Below are 19,312 nucleotides of genomic sequence, written 5' to 3' on the forward strand. Positions count from 1 at the left end.
CCGGGAAGGAAAGAAGCGCCCAGGCGGGTAAAGGACAAAATCAGACTTTTGTTTATTAAAAAAATACTTTACAGGAAAAAAATTCTATGCATTCCGCCGGACTATTTTACAAAGAAATAGCTTAACAGTTTGACACTGGTGTACAGTCAGCTACCGGGGGCGCGGGGGGCGCGGGCCGCCCCGCACACGCGCGAATGTCAATAAATACACTAAGGCCGCACAAAGCAAACAGTCGTCCAGGCAATTGTACACGTCCTCTGGAGGCAGAGACCTTAGATAAATTAAAACCACAGAAAAAAATAATCGTAGCTGCCAATCAAATCAAATGAAATCACGAAACAGCAATACAGGAGTCGGTATCTTTACATGTTGTACAGAGAAATCAGGAAAAGCCGGTGTGTGGGTGCTCGGGGTGCCCTGGCACTGCTCGGAGCCCTCAGGAGGGGACAGAGGAGGCTCCGGGGGACAGGGGACGAGCCCTGGCTCCTCTCGCAGCCCTCAGGGCTGCCCAGCCTCAGCACACCTCGGGAACTGCAGAGTTCAGCACTCAGCTCATGGGGAAAGCTCTGACAATTTGCCTGACCTGTACCACGCAGGGAACCTGGCAGGGCACAGCAGGACACTGAAAAGTGTCCCTTAGGATGCCCTGGGGACACCTTGTGGTGTCCCCCCTCCTGGAGCAGAACCTGGAGCTTGTCTAAAAGAGAGGAAACCAAATTCACCCTGCATTTGCTGGCCCACTTTATCCCCGGGATGTTTTAGTCACCAGCACTTGATTAAAGCCCAGCCTAAGCCTCAGTTCTGTTTCACAGCACTTGGTCAGTGACAGCTGTCACCAGCACAAAGCTGGGCTGTTTTCTACCTGACACACATCACAGAGCATAAATGGAGCACTGAGGATTTGCAGAACTGACCAGCACATTTGTCTTTAGGAACTGTTCTGTGTCTGCTTTCCACTGAGAGTAACAAAGTTAAGACCTTAAAAACCATCCAGTCCCAACTCCCTGCCATGTGCAGGGACACCTCCACTGGGCCAGGATCCCCAACCTGGCTTTGAAAAGTTCCCAGGCTGGGGCATCCATGGCCTCCCTGGGCAGCCAGATCATCACCACCCATCACATCTCTTCCTTATCTCTCACCTAAATTCCTCCTCTTTTGATTTGTGCCCATTTCCCCTCTCCTGTCACTCAGGTCCTGATGAGCAGCCCTGCAGATCCTGGAAGGTGTCCACACTGAACAGCCCCAGCTCCCTCAGCCTTAGAACAAGCCACCAAATGTGGCTCAAAAAATCACATCAAATCAAAGGTGATTAGCTCATTAAGGAGCCTGCTTTAGGAAATATTGGAGAAATTCAAATAGCAACTATTTAACATGAGATATTCAGAAATATTTACTGGATTTGTTCTGCTTAAGCACTAAATGGCTTGAACTCATTATTTCCTCTCTAAACTGCTCTAGCTCATAAAAAATCAGTGCTCTACAGGTCTTGGGCTGGAAAACATTTGCATTTGTCCCATTAAGGCTTTGTTCTGAGCAACTGAAGCAATGGCTGGAGACTGAGCAGCTTTCCAAGCAATCCCTCTCACACTTTACACCCAGAGTTGAGGTGGAATTTCAAACTCTGCCAGTTTGGTTAAAGCACAGCAAAGCTGAGCATGGATTTAGTAAGAGATTCTCAAGCAGCTTGCTCCTCTCTCCCTCAGCTTTCCAAAATAGGATAGCATCAGCAACATTCAGGTCGTTCAGATACCTTTATTTATGTGCATTTAAATCTGACATTAGGTTTAAGTTAGCAAGTGAGCAGAGCACAGAGAGCACAATGCTATTGGCCATGTCCCTCCATGCAAGAGGAAGTCAGAGCATTTTCCAGCTATTTCAGGCTGTTGTCACAGATTTCACAAAAGCTCCAGCTTGGAAAGCAGCACAGACCACCCTGGTCTTCCTTCACTTGCAAACATGCTAACAGAATTTACAGAGGACTTCCAAATGGATTCTCTCTTCACGCCACCCCAATTTCCCAATTACCAGGTGGTGCCTGGGGGCTCTCAGCCTGTTTGCTCTGCTGGCCCTGCAGGTGTGACAGTTCCTGAGAGAGCAGAGCTGGCTGCCAGGGAAGGGCTGGGAGCAGCAGGGACAGGCAGAACGGGCACGTGGAAGACTCGCAGACTTGGTCAAAAGGAAAGAACACCCCTGGGGAATCTTTGAATGTGAAGGATGAACTGAAACCACTATTGCCTGTGAGGAATTTTACTTTGCACAACCCTTAAAGCTATGAAATTCCTCTCAACATAAAAAGTGGAAAAAACCCACCAGAGAACCGACGGCTCCTTCTGAGCCGCGCTGAGTCATCTAGAATTTCTGCTAAGATTAAATTACACCCCTGCATGAATCACATTACTTCTCATCATAAAAGCTTTCCATTCTAACACCTTATTTACACAGATTACTAAACGAGTCACTACCACTTCAATCTGTAAATTAGTTTTAAATTGAAATATTTCCTAGTCCTCATTTTTGTACCGAAGACAATACATACATACACATAAGGAGTAATACAGGTTCTAACTAATCACTGCAGTATCTTCTGAGGATTATTTCTCTATCAGTTTAAAATAGTGACCTCTACACTGAGGTGCTAATATGTATATAAAAGCCTACACAAACAATATTGCACAAAGTAAGATTTATAATAGAGTAACATATTTTAGAGACCCTTATAAAGAGAAGAGTAATAATTGATATTAAAAAGATGCATCCAGAACTAACACAGCATCTTTGCTTTTGTCTAGTCTAACATAGTGTTTCAAATCTCTCCTACCCCAGTGAGGATTAGAACAAATAAAGTTATCTGGAGACAGCTTAAGTTGCACCAAACCCCAACTTGTACTCTAAATGTGGGGAGGGGGGAGGGAAAAGGGACTTTTCCTTTTGATGACTGGAAAGGGCAGTAATAAATGGGGTGAGTGAAAGTCAAATACAGGTTACACATTAACATCCAGAAATATTGAAAGATTGTTTAAAAACTGTTGATAGCTGACACTCTACACATTGAGCACGTGCTGCTGATTTTTCCACAGTAACTGGGCACCCAGGAGCTACACATGGAAAAAGCAGTCCAATGCCAAAAGACTTTTTATTGTGAAATACTAATACAGAACTTACACAGTAAGGCTGTCCTTATTCTAGGAAGTCAGGTATCAGCTCAATGCTTATTATATTAAGTGCATCAGTACAAGGGAAGGTGTGGATCCATTGGACACGTTACGACCCCATCAAAACAAGCTGCCAAGTTGGTTAAGTATTTTAAAGCCTTAAAGTGCTCAAAGATAGCAGTTTCCTCCACAAGACTACCAAGAGGTTCTCTAATTTTGACACTAGCATTTATCACATTCAGGGAAGATGTATTTTGGAAGCAAAAACCCCCACACCAAACAACATAAGCAGTGCTATGAGAAGTGTTAGGTCAGTAAGTCATTGCATTTCAACAGGAATCAGACACTTGCTTCAGTTCATTTTACAGGTCACCCTTGTAGGAACTGTAAGAAACATCAATTTCTATAGCTTGTATATAAACCAACATGTCAAGAACAGACATACCAAAAATAATTCCACAAATCATCAAAAGTGCTGTGCTTTCTCTATTTTTCTTTTTCTTTTCTTTTTTTTCTTTTTTTTTTTTTTTTTTTTTTTTTACTTTTTTTAAGCAATTAAAATGAGATGGGGAAATCACTTTGCAAGTCTTCTACAAAAGCATCACTTTCTGGTGAAGATTAGAGATAAAGTAAAAGCAGGGAAATAACACTGACCAATGGAGTTCAATCATTTCATATTCCTGGAGGAATTCCAATCTGACTTTGAGAAGATATTCAACATCTCTTTACTTAAACAGAAAGAAGTGGTAGACCACTGTTACAGGTTGTACTAAGGGGTTAAAATACAACTTGAATTTTGCATAATCTGTGTAAAAAAGATATGCTTGACATTTTGGAATGTCACCTTTCTTTATAGAATTATAGGCAAGATTTCTCCAATAAAACATAAGCCAGTTATAAAACTATAACTTCACATCAAAATTTTAAAAAGTTGTTTAAAAAATGTTTGAATATATACATATCACACAGAAGAGCCTGCATGATCCTGTGGATTGTGTTGCTGATCAGACTCTATTTTAAAACCTGGAAGGGGCTGGGCCACCTGATCTGGTTGCACAAGTCCTGATATTGAAGAAACAGAGGAGGAGAGCACCCCTGGGGTAAGCTGAATTTCTGTACCTGGTTCTTCAGACTCTACTTTTACACTCACACCTTGGGGTTCACCTTGTGCCTCTGTGCTCCCAGGAACATCACTGTTCAGGCTTGAGCTGCTCTCTGCTTTTGGAGAAGTCTCCCCCACGGGGTGGTACTGTTTGAGTCTGATGTGCCAGGCTAGGCTGCAGACTGCTGACACTGTTTTGAACTGATGAATGACATTTCTGGGGATGAAGTAGATGTCATTGTCACACAGCTGAATCCTGGCATAGCGAATGCCTTCCCGTCTCATTTGGTTTAGTTTGGCTTCGTCCACCCATTGAACACACTGGGAGAAGGAGAGATGGCAAAGTTAGTGGTGAACTCTTCCAACAACTCTGCATCTTCCTATTTTCAAGTGAATCCATGTCTAAATCAGAATGTCTACTTTTCATGGGTAAAACTTCAAATGAGAACTGGACTTTAAAAATACAATTTCCCTGATGTCCTGAGAGGAGGATGAAGAGGTTTCTATAGTTATAGTTCAAACCAACAATGGGCTGCATTGCTTGGGTTGGCAGGACTTGAGTTTAGATGCTTCCATAGCTAAGACAACAGACATCAGCAAAAGCAGGAGCAGGCACACATGGCTTAATCAACAGATTGTTTCTATAGCACACCCTGGGACTCATAGCATGAACCCCAGCTTGGGGGAATGGAAAATAAAAAGGTCCCTTCCAACTAAACTATTTTATCCTGAAACACAGGGAAATTTACCCAAGAGAGCTGAGAACTGAGGGGATACAAAAGGGCTGACTTTAGGGAGAAGCTGGGATCTATCAGAAACTCCTCCCAAAACACCAGGAATGAGCTGTCACAAGGGCAGATTTGATACCTGTGACACTGGAGGTTCATGCAGGTCCAGCTGAAGTCTCTGCACAACATCAGTGAAGTCTTCAGCATGAAAACAAACCACATCTTTGGTTATACGAGGCTGGTCACTCCTAGAAAAAAGTGAGAATTCCAGGAATTTTTGAAGTATTTGAATTACAGAGCATTCCAGCTCTTCCAGCAGAAAGCTCCATTGAACCAATGGCCTGCTTGAGTGTTACACTGTGCACAACATCTCAACACCTCTCAATAGTGTATTATTTTGAATAAGAGGTATAATGCATATATTTCCCTTTTTTCTTTCTCAATTTTTGCTGCATTCACAACAGAAGGGATGTTTGCATGGAAAATACACTGAAAAGCCTGAGACCCAGGTTCAAACTGCCACTGTCAAAGTTCTCTGTGTTCTAGGAACCACTATTTGCTCAATTCTTCCATTGTATAATTGGACAGAAAAATTCTGCATTAAGGGAAAAAATGTAAAATTACAAAGTAACACTGAAGTTGAATCAGTGAGGAGTTTTATTCAACGGTATAGGAAACATTGGCATTTTTTATTCTAATGATAATGCTAATGATGCTATCCAATTTCCAATGTAATTTCTACCTATTACAATGATGCAAGTCCAGTTTCTCTGCAAGGTCAACAGCAATATCCTGGGTACATGACCTGAGAAAGCACTGCAGCTGTGAAATTAATTACACTGAGTTCTTAGACTGCAGTTACAGAAGCTAGAATTAATATACCTGCTCAGGAAAAGAATAATCAGGGATGATGGTCCAGGTTTAAGGTTTTTGTATATCACTGAAATATTCTGCAAGCTGCTGGTACAAATTTTTTACTGCCTCAAGATGGAAAAATAGGAGGCACACAGCTTGAGATTTTCAGCTCTGTGCAGCTTTTGAATCACAGAATAAACTAGGTTGGAAAAGACCTTTAAGATCATCTAGTCCAACCTACGACCTAACACCTCCTCATAAACTAAACCACGGCACTGAGTTTATTTCCAAACACATCCAGTGACTCCAGCACCTCCCTGGGCAGATAATTCCAGCCAGCCTCATTATAGGGTTTAAAACACTTCTGATTAGCTTTGTTTAGCAAGGAATTTTATTTTTTCAGAAGAAAGAGCAGCTGCATGCCAGCAGCACTCACCATTCCCCAAACTGCACAGCCTTGAGCACGCCGACAGCAGCTGTGCTCTGCCAGTCAAAGCCCTGCCCCACGTGGTCGGCGTGAGCTCGGGTCCTGTCCTCGAACAGGACCTCGCGGGGCTCGCTGGTCCGAGGTAGGTACTGCAGGTTCTTGATCTCGTTCATGGACCTGCAATGCACAAAAACACACGCTAAAAATGGCCCTGCTGCTCAAAAATTAATACTTGTATTGAAATGATCTTAGAATTGTGGGTGCTGCAGGCTTCAAGGGAACAAAGCACTTCCTTCTGATTTTTTCTAGATGTTGATTTGGTGAAAGATTGAAACAAAACCAGTAAAGTACAATTCAGGTAATAAGATCAAACTTTACAAAACAAATCAAATAAAAAAAAATTTGTGTTCACTTGTGCTGAAAGACTTCCTCCAAGAATGTACCAGTATGTAAAACAGAGCTATCTTATAGAAACTGAGCTTCAGTTATTTGAGAATACATCCAAAAATTCTTCTTGAAAAGACAATTAAAATATGCTTCCAAATCTCCTGAAATTTGTTTTAGAGCACTCTTTCAGAGACAGAAAGCAAGAATACACAATAATTGCTGGGCAGGCATGTGATAAATGCTTTAGCACTACCATTATTAGGTAGCCTGAGCAGTAGAAGGATCTCTGCTGTTTTTACAGCATTCCACCTGCCCTCACCACCAAACTGGTTCCTGCCACAGAAATAAGATGAATTGAGTCTCCTGCAGGATAATAAAAAGAGGTTCTAATCTTAAAGCACCGATCTAGGATACGTGAGAAGTACTGAAAGATACTGACAGAAGTAGTGAAATAAAATAACCATCACGGGTAACAGCTTTGCTTTATCAACTGAGCCAATTTGAAACAAAGTGAAAGTGAAACTTAAATCTGAATTAGTCCTCTGAAAAGCCAGTTACACATCAATACTTGGCTTTTATTCTCAAATCTGACACAGACTTAACTGCAAAGTTTTCCCTCGAGTACAAAAGGAAACCCAAACTCACCGGCGCCGTTTGAAGGGTGATTTTGGCATATCAGCTGTGGGGATCATCTGCTCTCCCGGCCTCACCCACATGATGGGCCCATCATCACTCTGGGACCTGCACTGCAGTCTGAGACTGGAAAGAGTCCCCCAGGGCAGAGTCATCTAAAAGAAAACAGGAACAAAACAACCCACAAAACACACATAACACAAAACACTGGGTGAGATAGAAAAATTAAATGATGCCTTTGGTAAAACTGGTTCAAATCTGCTGTCAAAAGAATTGCATAGAATCTAAGTACATTTGAGAGGTAAAAGATATTCCAAGCTAATTTTATCAAGCACAGTTTTTAGGGAAGTAGAAGTATATATAATAAACTTGATTATTTTTAATTAGCCACCTCAGTCTATGCCTTTCAATTGGACACAGTAAAGAATGAACCTCAGTAGCCCAAAAAAGCATCAATAAATAAAATCCCTTACAGTTTCTAATTACTCAGAAACCTAACAACTGCTTAAATATCTACAGTGCTCTGAACACACCACAAATTGCTGCTTACTCTGAGAAATGGAGATTCTTCCAACATATCCAGGAATTCTGGGAAGTAGTCCCCCACTTCTTCATCCACGGCTCCCACCAGGCTGATCTGGCGCATGGGGCCCGCTCTGTAGGTGCCACAGCAGTACGTCCGATTGACCTGTGCCACACGGGAGACACAACAGCAGCACAGCTTCAGTTCCCTCCCACGAGGATAAAGTGACAGATCTAGCACAGCTGGGATCAATCTTGGACTCAGCTACAGCTGTTTCAGCAGATGGGCCTTTGGGAATATGCACAGGGACTGTTCAGAACAGAGGAGAAAGAAAGGACTCCTGTCTGCACTCCTGACAGGAAATCCTTCTGGAGTCTGAATAACAGCAAGTGAATATTTGACTAATTCAGGAACAATTCAACACTTCCAGGCTGACTTGAGAAAACAACCACACAAGGTTTCATTGTGACTCAGTCCTTCACCAGCAAGCTTCAACTCTCCACTGGTTTGTGCATTTGGACTTTTGCTTCTACATTTCAAAGCGGATGTTCCTGGGCTTGGCACATTCCAATTTCAGCCCTGTCCCGGAGGTCTTTCCCCTGGGCCTGCAGTGAAAAACTTCAAGGACTTTCGTGCAGTGGTTCTGGTGATAGTATACACAGGAAACTGTACAAAAACCAGATGAAATGAGGGGTTTAGCTGGAAAGCCAGAGCTCATGGAGAAGAATTTTAGGATTACCATTTGCAGTAGAACCTGCTGTCAGTGTAGGGGTCAGAAGCATTTTAATCTCACAGCTCATGGACATCCTCTAGAACACAGTCTGTCCCACTTTGCTGGGTCATCTGGAAACTTTTCTTGCCAATTTCCTGTTCCCAGAAAAGAGGCACTGGCAAGACTCCAGTGCTCTGCAGCCTCATCCTATGGACTGCAGCTGGAATGTGCCACACGGCCAGAGAGGAGTTTCTGTGCAGATATCAGAACTGATGTTACAGAGCACCAGTCTGCTTTGCACAGTCACTTGTGGCTGAGCCCCAGCCTTCCACCACCCTTCAGTGTTCCAGGGTGAAAAACTCCAGCTGTTCTCCGTGGCTGAGTGGTGGGACAGCACAGGCAATCACTGGTAAATGTGCAGTTTAAGAGCCATGTTCACCCAGGGTGATGCATTTTAGAACTCCACTTACAGATACATGCCAGTAGCAGCTCAGCTTTTAGCTTCAGTTTTGCATGTTTAGCCAGCAAACCAGATGTCATTAAACTACTCCATGTTGTTAAAGGTAAATTAGGAGACACTAATAAAGGAAGAACAGAGTTACTGCTGCAATTTTATCCTCCAGCAGCAGCCATAGATATTTCACTTCTTAATGATACAAGTTTAGCTCACTCTATTTGCTGAGTGCAGGTCAGAGCAGGAGCACTGGAACACCACAGCAATATTTTTGTTCTGTGCACATACAGAAAAACTAAGGACTGAAGTGCTCTGGTCCTTATCCAGTGAAGTTAAACTGCCTGGCACTGTTTATGTAAGTGCAGACGGACTCCTTCCAGATGAGTTCTGTGCTACTGAAACCACCTGGTGAGAGTCACTAGTATTTTACAGGTGTTTGTCATGAGTTAAAATGAATTATAATTCCATATGCAGCTTTTCCTTGTAATGCTTTCAAAGGAAATGAAAAATTAGAAGCTTTAACTTTGTTTGTTTTTAAATGCACTGGAACAATGGAAAAATAGACAAGAACTCGGGAGCTATAAAGGAAACAGAAGAAATACTTTAGGGAAACACTGTATTTCAATGTTTTGCTAGTTTCTAACAGAAATTAAAGGAATATACACACTTGAGAATTAAACCCAGGACATGTTTACACTGACAACACGCACCAACCCACGGCAATCCCCAGCAGGCTGTATTATTCATCTCAAGCACCTCAGTCACAGGGTATGTAGTCTGCTAGTTCAATATGCCATAAAAAACTTCTTTACAGCATCTCTCATTCTTAATTCCTTCTGAGCAGCAAACACTGGTTAGGCCAGTGGTCCCAACAACATGATGCAATGAACATCTAAAAGAACAGGCACCTTGCTCTCCCTTTACAACTGGATGGTTTAGTATCCCATGAGTAAGCACCCTGCTTGCTGCACTGCAAGCTGCTTTGGCCTTTCATTCACCAGGTGTTCCAAATTCCCTCTGAGCTCTGCTCACTCCAGCCACCTCTGTGCACCCCTCATTGCAGGGGAGAAAGCTGAGATGATGAAATAGCTGAAGTACTTTCATTAGATCCATCAGACCTCTCTCAGTGTTTTTTATTTTTGTTTAAAGTTCAACTCTTGTTTAGGAATTTAGCTGGGGTCACTCCAGTTCACAGGGCTGCCAGAAGTCAGTAACTCATTACCACAGCACCTCCCTTGTAGAATTTGTTCCCTGTGCTGCTTTAAAAGCAGCAGTGGATCTCAAGCAGCCACTGCCACTGTTTTCACTGTTGCAAAAAGATAATGGGGCCAGGAAAACAGCTCAGGCAGCCTGTGCCCTTCCAAATGCCACCCAGCCATCACTGCTGTGTGTACCCCCACTCACAGGGACTTATGGGCACGTTTAAAATTAGCTCCAGTGCTCATGGAGCCATTTTCTCCCAGCTGCACCATGTGTTATCAGTGTTTCCCACACTGGGGTGAGAGCAGAAGCAGACAGAGGCAGTGTTTCCTGTCAGAGGCTCAGAGCTGCTGTTTATTTGCATGTTCCTGAGTCTCACCACGGGTTAAGTGAGCAACACAGGATGAGAAGAGGACACACAGATGAGGCATCAGCTGGAGACAAATGAGGTTAAGTCTCTGAAGTTTCTCTCCAGTTGCAAGAAAAGCATGAATCAGTTGACAGCAACAATATTTCAGCATGCCAAGTCAGCTATAAAACCAACCACACAAAACCTTAGCTACAAGGAAGAAAGCAAGAGCACAAGGCTGGCTGCTGCTGAAGGACAAGGCAGTGACATGCCAGCACAGCAAGAGTGACATGCTTGACTAAAATCTGACACAGTGCAGGACCACTGGGCATTGTTTATATGGCTTTAGTGACAAACCAAATGAAGGATGCAGTACAGACGCACAACTTCTTCATTTCATACTTTGGTAGCTACTGCTAAAAAAAAGAGACTGTCCTTCCACAATCAGAGAAGTTCAAACTGTGATGTGGTTCCTGAACCAAAAGTGTCAGCAACAGAGGAACCTGTTCTGAACAGCAGGAGTAAGGAAACTTACCCAGTTATCACCTATTGGCTGCTTTTCCCACCTTCTTCCAGAAGGAAGAGCAGCTTATGCAAAACCTATTTCCCCAATTCTCTTTCCTGGCCTCTTCCCAGAACCCCCACACACCCTCTGTGACAGAGTAACTGTTCTTTGGATCAGACAGAATTCATCAGGCAAGTTGATCAGTTGGGAAAAAAAGCAGAAGGGTTTTTTTAACTACAAATATATTCCCATTCACTGAGGGGAAGCAGTTCACTTGTACTGAACAAGTGATAAGGAAAATAAGAGTTCATTCTAGCTGCTCTGCAAAGAGCTTCCAAATGAAAGTGTGCCCTTATGTGAGGAAAGCTTAAAGTTACTGCTCAGTGATTTGAGTCTTGAAAGCTCTCAGCCCAAGTGAACAGCTCCACACTACAGCTGAGCTCCAGCATTGAAGTACTGCAACCAATGAGAGACAATGCAAGCAAAAAATCCACAGGACACTGAAGCTTAATTACTCTAAGATACTGAAACCAAACATTTATATAACAAATACACATTAGCGTGCTTTGCTGTAAACTCACTGCCCTGAGAACAAAGGAATTCACCTTGCAAGGCAGTTAATTATCACTAGACTTAACCAAGTCCTTCAGATTAAAGTCCTTATTTTGAATACTACAATTCAGTGTCTCTAAAAACACAAACCAGCTGAATGTTGTGCAAGCCAAAGGTCACATTAACTTGCAGTTTACAGAACTAATTTTGATTTCTGAACACTGAATCTTCAGGATCCAAGACCCCCTAAAACTCCCAACCCCCTTGGCACAGGTCAGTGCAGCAAACAAACATACACAGAGAAGGAACCCAGAATGGAGGCAATGTAACTTCATTATAAATAACCAGTGTCACAGCATACAACAGTGCAACAGTTTAATCTGCTAAAGCACAACTATGAAGTGCTTCTGAACTGTACAACTCTCACTCAGAAGGGTGAAAAGTAAAGCTTGGCCAATCTGTCCAAGCCTCACCAGAGCTGCCAAGGAGCACAACAGCCAGGTTCAGCACCCAGGCACTCAGCAGGGCATTGCAGCCTCCTCCATTCCAAGACAAGCCAGCCTGCAAAACCTGGGCGAACCCCCACCAATTTGTGTTTCCTCAGCTTTTCCATCACCTGTACCCCTGAGGAGCCCTGCTCCAGCTGCCTGACAGCTCCCTGCTCTGTTTGCTCAGGGAGAGCTGCACTAACACACTCCAGCCAGAGAGGATTAACCAGGTCATGCTGGAGCTGGGTTTACAGAAGTGGTTTAGACCAACTGAACCTTATGTCATGACTCAATCAAGTTTAGACAGTACTTAAAATAGAATTAATTGAAGTACCAGCAGACTATAACCCAGCAAAGCCTCTTATTTATTACCATACATTCCTCACGTGTATTTATAGTGTCAGTATTCATGTTCACAGAACATTCACCCAGAAAAAATGCAATTGTTAAACACTCCAGAGGCTCTGTTTAGCCATCTCAGGGGTCATCACATGCACTCAAGCCAGAATGCAATCAGGACACTAAAGAACATGGATAAATCACTAACACAGAAGACTTTAAAGCCTGACCTGTGGACACATTTGAGCCCTGCAGCACACAGGTGTGTGCTGTGCAGAAGTGCTGCTGCCCACAGCAGTGGTTCATATGCTCAGATTGTTTTGGGGTGCTCTGCACCCAGACACAGCCCTGCCAACACACAGAATTACTTGCACCAAGAAACAGAAGCTGGTTAAAATAAGTGCTAGAGCAGCAAATTGCTGCCAAACAAAAAGCCAAGTGCCACAATTATTCATTTAATGCTATTTAAAGACTCCACAGTGACCATGCAGTATCTTTCTGTAAAGCACTAATTGTTTTTCCAATGCAAATCTTGCTTATAAGCATTTGGTAAAGCCTGCAGAGATCCAAACAGCCCATCCACAAGCACTAACACTCCAAAGTGTTGTTAAAGGTGTGTTCCTATCGTACTGAACTGCAGAGTTTCAGATTTATCCTCCCAACAGCTGAACTAGTAAATGTAATTAATGCCTCAAGTAAAGACCTTAAAGGTAATCAGCAGTTTGGATCCATTCTCAGACTAAAAAGAAAGAAGCTTTATTCCATCAAAAAGAATTTTATCTAAGCTGTAATCTTGTGGTCTACTCATAGATACTCTGAGTTGGAGCACAAGACTAAAATTCAAGAGAGTTTCATACGGGAATCTCAAAATTAGCTCAGTTTTTACTGTTGCATCCATTTAAGTTACATGGAGATACAGTTTCAGAATTTAAACTAGTTTGAGCCTGCCATGGAAACCAAGGGAGTAAACAAAGTGAAACTCCTTTTCACAGGCAATTAAAAAGATCCTCTAACCCCCTTCAAGTTAGAAAGTTTAAACAGCATAAGGTACTGAGAGAATGAAGATGTTAAAAACCTTGTGAAACAGATACACTGAAACACAAAAAGTAACATCAAAAAAACCCCCCCAAAAGACCCCAAAAAGAAACTCCAGCTCTGTTGACTAGAAAAGCAGTGTTAGCATTTGCAGTCTATGCAATTCTTGACAGACTTGGCTGCTGTTTTGGACAATCTCAATGATTTCCCAAGTTTAGATGAAAAAGATGCTCAGTGCAGATCTGCCCTCAGGTCACAGGCAGCAGTGTGCAATGTGTGATTCCCCAGCTACCAGGGAGCACAGAAAAGCTCTGAGCAGAAGCAGGAATACACAGCACAGTAGATTAGGCCTAACATCACCTTTCTTCATCTGCTTAGAAAAATCATTTGTGATTTGCCTATTTTAAATCATGTCTGCTCTGGGTTACTGAGATTAATCATACATAGGTATTGTGCAACATTTATGCATGTGAATAGCTCTTACCTGAGAGTGAAAATTTGAAATTGTTGTTGTTTCAATGTCCTTCTTGCCCAAAATTTCCATTTTCACTGGAGTGTTTGGAAAGTTGAAAGCAAAGTAATCCAGGAAGTCTGGTAAATAGGCAGCTGCCCCGTGCACTATGGCTAAAGCATAGTAAGCTGCATTTTTATCATTTTCACTGAATGACAACGCAAGAAACTCCTCTGCAAATCTCTCCATCTCCACTGGAGACAAAAATGAGAGTTCATCCATGTAGGCATGCAGGACCAGGGCACCTCCATTGGACTGGTGCTCCTCGTGGATGAAGTTACTGAATTTAGTGCCAGTCTTGAGGAAGCTGCTGCGGACAGAGTGCTCCTGGTGCGTCACAAAGGGGGTTTGTACTCCCTGGGGTACCCGGTATTCCTGCATGCCCAAGTTCAGTCTGCACAGCTGCTCGTCCTTCAGGTACCTGAAGGATTCCTTGTTCATTTCCAGGCTGTCACACTGTCCTTGAGCCAGAGTCTCCTTGTCAATGCGAGTGAGCCCAGCACACACCGTCTGCACCTCCTTGTTGTACATCTTCAGGCGCTTTCCCCTCACATCCTCCCGGTGTTTCTTTTTCTTTTTTTTCTTTATCTTCTTCATAATGAGACTGTCAGCTCGCTGGGTTTTGCCATTTTCATCTGGAGTTTCTGGCAGCGACAATAAAGAGAAGATTAGAGTTCTGCAGTTGCAGCATATTCACCCCAAAAGAATTCAGGCCTCTCACTTGCTGAAGGGACCTATTCCCAGGGACACTGACCAACTGTAAAACATTGCATTTTTGGTTGTATAATTAAGTCAAAAGTCAGGGTATCTATAATTATAGAAATAAAGCCTTGAATTAAGGAAACCTTCCAAAATTCTACCTTAATATTTTCGAAATACTTCAATTTTTAACAGATTTATCAAAATACCTTTAAAAGGAGTCTGTATTTCAGAGCATCTATAATTAAGTACATTAATAACTTCTGACATTTAAGGCAGTGCCGTGCAGGGGAAGAGGATAAACAAGTATGTGTAACATTTAAACATTAAGACTTTCATTACAGAGCACTTCCCTGATTTTGGATACATGATAGGGAAGCAAACAGAGTAGCACTAAAGAGCTAAAAGCTTTACTTACACTTAGAAGTAAAAACATTTAAACTTAGATTGCTGATCTTTTAAAATTAAAGGACCCAAATCATCACATCAACAGATTCAGTCTTATAGTTAACAATTCAGTTAATAGAGAGAAAGAAATTAAAAGCCTGTTTCAGTTATTTGGGTTTGTTTTTGAGGTTAATCAACCTCTAAAAGGCAGATAGATAAAATGTAAAGAAGTAGTTCTGTCAGGCAAAATGGAATAGTTTAAGTTGTTCTTCTTTCAAGAATAAAAGCTAATTCAAATAACATTTAGCAAGGGACAAAGGTAATTAGAAAACTTGATGGCCCAGCTGTTACAAACTCAATTGCCAAGACAAGGTTTTAACGTGCCTGAATCAAAGAACCATTTCATCCAAGAGTGCCCATAAATCTCCAGGAGCTGTGTTAGCAGGATAGCTGTGGGGATGAGAACAACCTGCTGCTGAAGGCAACACCTGCCTGAAGATGCAGTAACCAAAGTTTTACCATTTCCCCTCAGCACAGGGCTTTGTCCTAAAGAAATTTCCTTTCTCTGGCTGCACGTTGGTACTCCCTCTTCATTCTCTTAGAGCACTTAAGTTAAAGAAAAAAGCCATGTTACACTGTTTTATGAGAAAGGGTGTAGTGCCAAACACAGGCAGCTGCAGGTTCTTCAGTGTAACCAGTGTTTAACTGGATCATTACTGGTTTGGTCTCGTTACTGAGAGGGCTGACCTTCATAACAGCCTGGAGTAAGGAACAGAGTTACTCATGGAGCAAAGAAAGAGCTGATTGCTTAATCCTCACTTCATACAGTAGTCTTAGGACCTGAAATACAAGTTTTCACCGTGCTGCTGCAGCCCTTGCAAACAGCAAAGGCCCTGATCTTTCTGTTTCAGAGAAAGCAGGAAAAAGCAGGGTGGTATCACCCGTTCTGGGAAGGCAACTGAAACGGTTCTTGGAATGAGGTTTGCTGCAGGACTCGGTGTGAGGAGCGCAGGGTAGGCTCAGTCACTGGGCTCTGAGCACAGACACTGCTTTACTCACTGAGAACGTGCAATTCACACACCAGGTGTTTGTCCTGGACACCAGAGATCCCAAGCTGCAGCTAAACGAGGATTTCACGGCACCCCTGTGCTGCTGGGAATACTTCCCTAGGCATGTTTCTAAGAACATTAAAGGTCTCTTACTGCAAGCATTTCTGCTTTCAGGTACAGTTTTAAAAGCTCACACATTTTAATCCAGAGTATCTTCCTGTTTGGAGCCATATCCTAATAACAGACAGAGGAATCCTTGCATTTGGGAGCTTCCAGTGAGCACTTGTCTGTTTGCAGGAGAAAAGCGGCCCTGGCTGCTGCTGGATGCATTGAACACAGCAGAGTCCCACTGTTACAGTGAGTAACTGCTGGATTCAGTGACATTATAATAATGCCTGGCAATCCTGAATGGAAATATAATTTTAATTATTCCTTTAAATAAACAGAAGGCCTCCAGCACCTCAAACACAAAGAAGCTGTGGACAGGTCACTAAACTATGGGCTCTGCAGCGAGGCAGAGTGACAGCAGTGCCAATAACTCAGGGTATATAAATAATCTAAAATGATCAGACATCCCACAACAGAATCAGAACCTTTATTAAACAGCAAAAACAGTGGGGTGTTCACTGTCACCTGGGGCCACAGATAAGCATGGCACAGTCAATATAATAGGTAATTTAATTAGGTTATACAGCAAAATAACAAGGGATAGTCAGGAAAAGAAACACAGCCCCATCCCGAAATGCACTACCCCTTCTGCTGAGGACAGGCAGTGAAGAGCTTCAGAAGAGCAAACGGCTTTCCTTCACAAATCTGGAATTTTGATGCTCATTTTCACGCTGTTTAAGCCTCCATTAAGGGGCCTAATTTAATTCTGGGTTAGAACTGACACACTGACACTCCATTCTACAAAGTTACACCGCTCCAAACTTTTGTTTGATAAACACTGATAAAACTTCAGAGGTTTGCAATCAGAAGTTTTTTAATCTGTATTCAAGCACAGTGGTGTGAAAGCATTAACTAGGGGAGAAAAGCTTCTCCTGGTACTAGTTTTGTCTGTTCTTAAGATAGGACTATCTAGGCTTTACTCCACAGACACTTGACTTCTGTAAACAAGTGCATCTTTGGTTTCTTAGGCACAAAACCTGCCCATACACTCCTCAAGCATAATTCACCACATTATACTTTTAATTACAGTAGCTTTTGCAGTTATTTTTTATCTATGTTGCTCTCTCCAAGAAGCTTTTTACTACAGCAAATCTCTGAGCAGAACCAAAACAATCACTCTGTACTGTTAAAAAAAAAAAAAAATAAACAAAACCACACACACCACATGCCAAAATCCAGAGATACTTTGGCCTTTCAATAAAAGAACACACAGAATAATTCGGGCTGGAAGGGACCTCTGAGATCATCCAGCAAAACCCCCCTGCCAAGGCAGGGTCACCTGGAGCAGGTGACACAGGTGTGGAATATCTCCAGACAGGGAGACTCCAGGATCTCCATGGGCACCTGTTCCAGTGCTCTGCCAGCCTTCATTGAAAGAAATTCCTCCTTATGTTTAGAAGGAACTTTTTGTGTTTCAGTTTATGGCTATTCAGCCTTGCCCTGTTGCTGGGCATCCCTGAAGAGACTCTGGCACCATCCTCTGACAATCGCATTGGAAACATTCTATTGGAATCACGAGACCCCTTCTCAGGCCACTTATTAGAACCAACCATTAAAAACTGAAAAAAAAAAACCTAACAAACGAGCAGCTCCTCACACGTTGATGTGAAGAAGCCTTTACTACCGCAGCACTCGCACGCTGACCGTGCGATGAGGGCGATTCTGACAGCGGCAGCAGCAACGCGGCCGCCCCGCGCTCCGTGCCCGGGGCAGCCCCGCCGTGCCCGCTACGCCACGGCCGGAGCAGGGCCGCCGATCCCGGCGCGCTGCCGCCGCCCGCTCCCCTCCACAGGTGCGCCCCGGGCTCCGAGCGCGGCGCCGCCGCCGCCCGGCCGAGCCCGCCGCGGGCACCCGCCGGCCCCGCGACCCCCGCGCTCCCCCCGCCGCTCACCTCGCTGGCTGGGCCGCCCCGCCGCGCCGTCCGCGGGGCTGCCGCGCCTCGCCTTGTGGCCGGCGGGCTCGGCGTGGTGCCGGTGGTGGTGTCGGCGCTCCCCGGGCGGCGGGAGGCTGAGCGGGGAGAACGTGAACAGCCCCGCGGCGGCGGGGAGGGCGGGCGGGGGCAGCGGCTCCGCCGGGCCGGGCCCCGCCAGCAGCGGCTGGCTCGGCCGGGCCCGCTTGGCGGCCGGCGGCTCGCCGGGTGCCGCTCGCCGGCGGCGGGGCCCGCGGGGCCGGGCGGGCCGGTCCGCTGAGGGCGGCGGCGGCTCCTCCGGGGCCCGCGGCACCGCGGCGACCTGCGCGGCCATTTCAGGGGCTCCCTCACACACATTTAAATGGCCCGAGCGCCGGGCGCCGCCGCGCACGCGCCGCCGCGGGGCACCCTGGGACGTGTAGTTCGGGGGCGGGGCCAGGGGCGCGTGCGCGCTGCGCGGGTCACGTGGGCGGCAGGAGGAGGGCGGGGAAGCGCTGGGGGAGCGCGGGGCCGGAGAGCGCCGAGGAATAAAAACTTTTATTTCAGTGGCGTTTGTCGCTTGTTCTAAAGTGCTTCATCCATTAAACACCGGCCGCGGGGTGCTGCCGAGGCTTTCCCCCTAAGGGAGATGATGTGGAGCTGTTGGAGCGAGCCTAAGGAGGCCATCCCTGCCCATTGCAGTGGGATGGAATAAAATAATTGAATCATAAAATGATTGGGAGGTTAGGAGGGAGCTTAAAAATCTCGTTTCACCCACTGCCATGAGCTAGGGCACCTTCCAGCACAGCAGGTTGCTCCAAACCCTGTCCAGCTGAGTTTTCCATTCCAGCAGTGGTCAGCAGATTCTTCTTGACCAAATTCCCCAAATCCCACCTTGGTTGGTGGGGTATTTTGGTGTTAGGGTTTTTTTTTCCCCCGTCTATACAGGAAACAAATAATATAAAGCAATGTTCATCTTTATCACTCCCCACTGATCAGTGGAATCTTTTGAGGAATCTGGCAAGAAATCTCATCTTCCCTGTTCCAACCTGAAATTCTGTGCTGGAGAGTCACAAATCCTTGAAGACAGCATTGGTTTAAAATACAATAATATTTTCCTTGCTGTCATGGTGTTTTGGGAATTTTTTTTTCCCAGACAGAAGAGCAGC

At 44.4% G+C, this 19,312-nt stretch overlaps 1 protein-coding gene across 1 annotated transcript; it reads right to left on the bottom strand.

Annotated features, from left to right (window-relative positions):
* Positions 1–28: 28 nt before the first annotated feature.
* Positions 29–18,498, bottom strand: RSBN1 (round spermatid basic protein 1). Its single transcript, XM_063178222.1, has 7 exons — positions 18,147–18,498; positions 13,926–14,596; positions 7,835–7,972; positions 7,297–7,439; positions 6,274–6,441; positions 5,122–5,230; positions 29–4,575 (listed from the first exon to the last, which is right to left on the bottom strand). The coding sequence occupies exons 1-7, from the start codon at positions 18,496–18,498 to the stop codon at positions 4,114–4,116; spliced, it is 2,043 nt and encodes a 680-aa protein (XP_063034292.1). The 3' UTR covers positions 29–4,113.
* Positions 18,499–19,312: the final 814 nt, after the last annotated feature.

The sequence above is a fragment of the Melospiza melodia genome, chromosome 28 (genome assembly GCF_035770615.1).
Source record: "Melospiza melodia melodia isolate bMelMel2 chromosome 28, bMelMel2.pri, whole genome shotgun sequence".
NCBI classification, from domain to species: domain Eukaryota; kingdom Metazoa; phylum Chordata; class Aves; order Passeriformes; family Passerellidae; genus Melospiza; species Melospiza melodia.

Coding starts and splice junctions, on each gene's coding strand:
- RSBN1 (XM_063178222.1), bottom strand. CDS start 18,498: ATGGCCGCGCAGGTCGCCGCGGTGCCGCGGGCCCCGGAGGAGCCGCCG. Junction 5,231..6,273: donor GCTGTGCAGTTTGGGGAATG/GTGAGTGCTGCT, acceptor ACTTTTTTCTAG/GAGTGACCAGCCTCGTATAA. Junction 4,576..5,121: donor ATGAACCTCCAGTGTCACAG/GTATCAAATCTG, acceptor TCCTTCTCCCAG/TGTGTTCAATGGGTGGACGA.